We start from the raw sequence: 6031 nt of genomic DNA, 5'->3' as shown, positions 1-6031 counted from the left end.
GGTTTTGTGTTTGTTTTGTGGGGTTTTGTTGTTAATTTTTTTTTCTGCTCCAACAAACTTTCTGATTATTGGTTCGTTAGCATTTAACTTTGGAATGATTGTAGAACTTGTTTTGCTACCTGCTAGGTTTGCCTTGTAATTATGTATTTTACTATATGTATTTCATAATTTCTCCACCCGCCCCTGCTCCAGCACGTTAATCTTTCTTCTCTACTGACTTCACGGAGGCTCTGCACTTAGTATAGCTAGACCTGTTCATTTTCTAGTTGTTATGTAGAAACTAGTGGTTCTCAGAGCCAAGCATTCCTTGAGGATCAGTTTTCTCATCCTCACTGACCCCTCAGATGTTATGGTCCATCTGATTAGTTGGAATGTCTTTTTTTTTTGGTAGAGACTCCATGGACTGTTCTCGTGTGGGTGTTTTTCCTGCAAATACACTTGTTTGTCAAAACATGTCAGGAAGACAAGAGACACATACTCTCTCCTTCTCTGTGTGAACTCTTACTCGTCTCACTGCTTTGTCGATCTCGTCAATAGGGAGAAGTGAAGAGATGGAGGACGTGGTGATTGCAGGCATAGCAGGAAAGCTGCCAGAATCAGACAACTTGCAAGAGTTTTGGGAGAACCTGCTTAATGGAATTGATATGGTCACAGAGGATGATCGGAGGTGGAAGCCAGGTGAGTGCTTACTTTCTCCCCTCTTGAAACCCTGAGTTCTGAGTGTTTTAGAGGAATTATCCTGTGAAATGAAAGGACGTATTAGATGTGAAACCCTGCCAGAGCTTCTGAATTCACTTCTGATATGTCAGCAACAGAACACTTTTCTTATGGAAGTCTCAAGCAATCCATTTTATAATGTCATGTCTCATGCAGTAGTAGCTTATAAACAGTATATAGCTTACTTCCAAATAAAAGAATGCTCGTGCAGAGCAGCTAAGCAGCATGAATCCTGTACTTGCTGCTGATAGCTGTGCCAGTAAGATGGCTCTGACATTTTTCTGGTTTCAGAAGCAGCACTGGGACTCTGGTCCTGTGACTTACAGCTCTTTACAATGTTCTTTTCTGTCTGATTGTCTTTCTGAAGTGTTTGGCACATGGCTATCCAATTCAAGCTAGTTGATTTGCAGAAGTGAAAAGAAACTTTTGTTTTCTTCTAACTGGTGAGTGACTGGAACCACTGATTTGGACTCTGTTTTTGTGCTTGGTACAACTTGCCAAAGCAAAAATGCTTAAACTAGTTAGATACCTTGTGCTGCCATATCTGGAAGAGTCTTAAAATGGCATTATTTTTGTTAATGCAGTGTTCCCATTTCCAAGTAAGGTTCAGAGAGAGATGGGGAGATAGATATTTGTGCAGCATTCTGCGTACTGCAACAGGGAAGTGAGTTTTCACAGGTAATGGAGAACCAACTGCGATCATTCTGTACTTTGTCTCATGCTTCAAAACTGATCTATTTGGTATCTCAGAGCTGAATTTTTCTTCTCAGGATTGTATGGACTGCCCAAGAGAAGTGGAAAACTCAAGGACATAAGCAAATTCGATGCATCCTTTTTTGGAGTTCACCCCAAACAAGCTCATACGATGGATCCCCAACTTCGCTTGCTGTTGGAAGTTTCTTACGAAGCCGTGTTGGATGGAGGTGAGCTGCTGAATGGCTGAATAAGGAGAACTGTGCTGCGTTGACTCTGTGCAGCTGGTGCAGCCATGCACCTGTGCAGTGACATCTCTAACAAGAGAAAGCCATCACAGTAGAGGAGACCAAAGAACTGGAACAGGGGTTAGAACAAAGCTGTTTTCTCTGGAACTCAAGCTAGAAAATCTATGCTGACTGCCAGCAGATCTCTACCTCCATCATAGTACAACCAGGATGACAGAAACACTTAAAACAGTCAACAGTTTTAGAGCTTTTGTTTGTTCTGCTCTACTCTGATATTTCATAACAGATCCCTTTGTTAAAGGTGTATTTGTAGTGCAAAAGGAAGATGGCTTGGTTAGAATTCTCATCCATGACCTCAGAGAATGTCAGATGGCCTGATGTATTCCTGTCTGTTGGCCAGGTTCATGGAAAACCTGTGGTGTTTTATCTGCTTCTGTAGAAGGTTTGCCCAGGAAGTGTGCTTTCAGAAATAGGAGCCTTTCCTCCATCACTGCCCGTGTCTTGAGCTTTTGAGTTACTTGCAGAGCCCAAAAGCAGAAAGCTTATTCCTCATGTTAAACAGTTTCATGTCTGAACATAAGCACATGGGGAAGAAGTTGGAACCACCTCCCTAGTACTGACTTATTAAAATTAGCACTTGTTCCTCAGCTCGGAGGCTTGAATATTCTGCTTGTCTCCAGGACTCCTGAAGCACAAAGAAGGAACAGCAGAGGTTGCTGCAATTTGAGCTTGCTCTGCAGTTTCTTAGAGCAGGGTTGTTTCTTCTCTTCATTGTTGGCCTTTGTGCTTAAGAATTTCCCTTTATCTTGCACTCCAGATCTAGGCTTTCTGTGTGGCAAGTGATATATCTTCCTGTGCTCACACAACATCGCAAGTGCTGTGATTTTTCTCCCCTTCAGTCTGCTCCTTTTCTCTGCACTGGAAGTCAGCTGTTAGCTTATGTGATCAGCATTTGTGTCTTTCGTAATCCATACGCTTTTTTACACAAGGCTCTAGCAATGCGTGGCTAAGCTGAAAAGCTGTCTCCAGGCACAGTATGTTCTGGTCAAAAGCCAATGCCAGAGTTCTGCTGGACTCTGCAGTCAGGCTTGTAAGGTCTGCAACTGAAACAGATAAAAGGTAACTATAGGTAGGGAACAATGCTGCAGGCCTGCCAGAAAGGGACAGTAAGTGATTTTTTATGAGCTGATGCCATTGTACCTGATACCTCCCTGGTTTGCCTCTTGTAAGTTCGTTTACTGTAATCTACCTCCCAATTCCTCCATAGGCATTAATCCAGCCACCCTCCGTGGCACAGACACCGGTGTATGGATTGGTACCAGTGGGTCAGAAGCTATCGAAGCCCTTAGCCAAGATCCAGAAGAGCTTTTGGGATACAGTATGACTGGCTGCCAGCGTGCTATGTTTGCCAACAGGATTTCCTACTTCTTTGACTTCAAAGGTAAGTGCCCCCAAACCTGTTGATGCTGATCAGCAACTGCAATTTCAGCATGACTGTGCCACAGTTCCCGTAGAGGAATGAGGTGGATGTGATGATGTAGACCCCTTTGGGGATGATAAAGTAACAGGCAACTATTGTATTGTAACTATTGTGTGATAAGACTCATGATAAGGCTTTGTAACTCGGTTGCTGAAAGATGATGATGTCGTTAGGAGGCCTAGGTCGTTTCTGGCGTTTAGACGACTGTTTGGTATCAGGATATGCAGGAGTCGGGTAGCCCAGATACAAACTGACTAGAACAGTTGGCTCTTTTTAAGTCAAGTGGAAGAGTCACCAGAATGATGTGATTGAAGGCATAGGCATGAACCATGCGTGGCAATGAAAAGAGGGGAGGGATGGAAATTGCTCTGGAGAGCAGCAGAGAACAGATAATGGCAGGGGCAGCACCAGGAAGGGATTTTATTGATCCAAGTGGGGAAATAGATGAGACCTGCCTGTGAAGCTACAGTATCTCTTTTTGATGGAGGCAGAGAAATTTTAGAAATTTAGACAGAGAATTTTAGAAAATGCCCTTAAAGCCAAATTGTTTGCAAATTTTTTCCACCTTTCTCATCCCTTATTACCTGGTGGGCAGGCAGAGATGGTGATTCTTGTCTCCCATTGTCCCGGGATTACCTGTTATGTTTTGAAGCAACTTTTATTTAACTTTTTAAAAAATGTGTTTCTCTTTTGATGACATCCTGTAGTCTTTGGAGAGCAGCTCTAGGAATTAAAGAGGTTTTTTTTTGTTTTCCCTTTCTGTTCCCTAAGGGCCAAGCATAACTATTGACACTGCCTGCTCCTCTAGTCTCATTGCTCTGGAAAATGCTTATAAGGCAATTCGTCACGGTCGGTGCAGTGCAGCGCTGGTAGGAGGGGTCAACCTTTTGCTGAAACCCAACACTTCTGTGCAGTTCATGAAACTGGGTATGCTTAGTCCTGATGGTGCCTGCAAGTCTTTTGATGCTTCAGGTAAGGCATTGGTACAAAAGGTTGTCCTGTTGTGTGGGAGGACCTTATTGTGGAGTCTGTGACCAGGTGCTCTTGTAATACAGCAAAGAGCTGGCCTCGTAGCTCTTCCTGTGTGCACTGTTTGGGACTTACCCCAGACCTGATCAGTGTTGCGTACTCCACTGAACCTGGGAAACTAACTGTGGGGAAGAAGCTGTGTGGTTCATTCCTCAGCCATTGGGGAGAGTAAATAGCTGCCTCTTGACGGAAACGTCCTATCATCATTTCGGATGAGTAGTGAGCCTTCCTATGATGTTAATTTTTTCTTTTAAAGAAATGGTTATGTCATACTCTCAAAGTGGTCTGCTATAAGTGGTAGCTCAGGAATGAAATCCACCTTACTGCATGGTGTTTTGCAACTTTTTTCAAACCAAAACAGTATTAGTGACTTGTTCTTTCTTCTCTCAGGAAATGGGTATTGTCGTTCTGAAGCTGCTGTTGTCGTTCTTTTGACCAAGAGATCTATGGCTAAGCGAATTTATGCCACAATAATAAATGCTGGAAGTAACACTGATGGCTTTAAGAAGCGAGGTAGGCTTTGAGCCTCTGAAAAGTGAGATACCTACAAAACTGTTCAGTTTAGAGTCTTTGTCATCAAAACTGGGCTTTTGTGGGGTTGTTCGTCTTTAGATACGTGAAGGGTTGTGCTCTTTCTCTCTTTCTGTTTTGGTAATGCAAAGTTCAGGACCCTATTTTGTGAAGTTGAAGGAGACAAATAGTGGTTTCTGGAGTACTAAGTGACAGCAATGTCCTGTTGCTTCCTGTTTAGCCTTCTTTGGGACATCGCTGCGGTAACTTCTGCACTGATGGTATAAATGTGGGTGGTGTTATGACTAAGGCTCTTTTCCTACTGCTGTCCCACTTCTCCCACTCTATAGCTAGGGACACACCAAGTTTTACATGCTCTGCTTCATCTAGACATTTCCTAGTACTTGGTAACCAATATGTTTCTGTACTAGTCTAACACATTGATTTAGGTCCATTTCTGATTCCCCTGCTCTCCTTTCAAAGATTCTGAGAGGCTTATTGTGTTTGGTGTAAATCCTGAAAAAGTCTCTCTTTGCGTTTTTGGACCTGGTAGCCTCAAGCAGTTGAAAGGGTGTTAAAATCAGAACAGAAAGCATCTGGTAGGAGAGAGGAATTGACGGCAGTTTTGGTCCTAGGTGTGACATTCCCTTCTGGGGAGATGCAGCAGCAGCTGATCAGCTCTTTGTACAGAGAATGTGGTATCGGACCTGAAGAAGTGGAGTATGTTGAAGCTCATGGGACAGGCACCAAGGTCAGCATGGCCCCTCTGGGTTTGGAGTGTTTTCTTCTCCCTTATTTTCTTCCCTTGCATTACTTGCCTCACTTCTCCATCAAATTATTCTTTGTTTTTCCAAAATGAACTGTATTTCTCCCTTCTGCCAGTTACTAGATTATGTACTGCTTCACCACCTTGGGTTTTGCCCAAACGTCTTGGTCTTTCAGATTTCTCTTTTGTGAGGTGTTGTGGAAGTGCTAGCTAATAGCCATTCTGATTCTCTTCCTGCTAGGCTGGAGATCCACAGGAATTAAATGGCATTGCAAATGCCTTCTGTCAATGTGAGAGAGAGCCGCTGTTGATTGGATCAACCAAGTCAAACATGGGTCATCCAGAGCCTGCATCTGGGCTTGCTGCGTTAGCCAAGGTAACAGGTGCCTTGAAGGAGAATTGGGGGAGAGGGGGAACACAAAGTGTGTGGGGTCTTTTTTTATTTTATGTTTGCTTATTTCAATGAAAATTTGCAATTCTCAATTATTTACTTCTTGCTTCACCTGCAAGTACTTGTAAAAGCTCAGGTGGCTATTCTGCCCTAGTAGCCCTCTACTGTGTGTACATGCACTTTAGTTCCCTCTTCCT

The 6031-nt window shown here is 43.3% G+C and overlaps 1 protein-coding gene across 1 annotated transcript in view; it reads left to right on the top strand.

Annotated features, from left to right (window-relative positions):
• Nucleotides 1-537: 537 nt before the first annotated feature.
• The window catches only part of FASN (fatty acid synthase), a gene marked incomplete at its 3' end in the record, with an annotated part of 29640 nt that continues 24146 nt past the window's right edge, over nucleotides 538-6031 (top strand). The window contains exons 1-7 of the mRNA XM_010133111.1: nucleotides 538-678; nucleotides 1488-1640; nucleotides 2926-3099; nucleotides 3910-4110; nucleotides 4558-4680; nucleotides 5313-5428; nucleotides 5685-5819. Of these exons, the coding sequence (XP_010131413.1) occupies nucleotides 552-678; nucleotides 1488-1640; nucleotides 2926-3099; nucleotides 3910-4110; nucleotides 4558-4680; nucleotides 5313-5428; nucleotides 5685-5819 (1029 nt within the window). The remainder of the gene's footprint in view (nucleotides 679-1487; nucleotides 1641-2925; nucleotides 3100-3909; nucleotides 4111-4557; nucleotides 4681-5312; nucleotides 5429-5684; nucleotides 5820-6031) is intronic.

This window comes from Buceros rhinoceros, unplaced genomic scaffold, assembly GCF_000710305.1.
Source record: "Buceros rhinoceros silvestris isolate BGI_N320 unplaced genomic scaffold, ASM71030v1 scaffold37143, whole genome shotgun sequence".
NCBI lineage: Eukaryota > Metazoa > Chordata > Aves > Bucerotiformes > Bucerotidae > Buceros > Buceros rhinoceros.
This window is presented reverse-complemented; position numbering and strand designations above follow the sequence as displayed.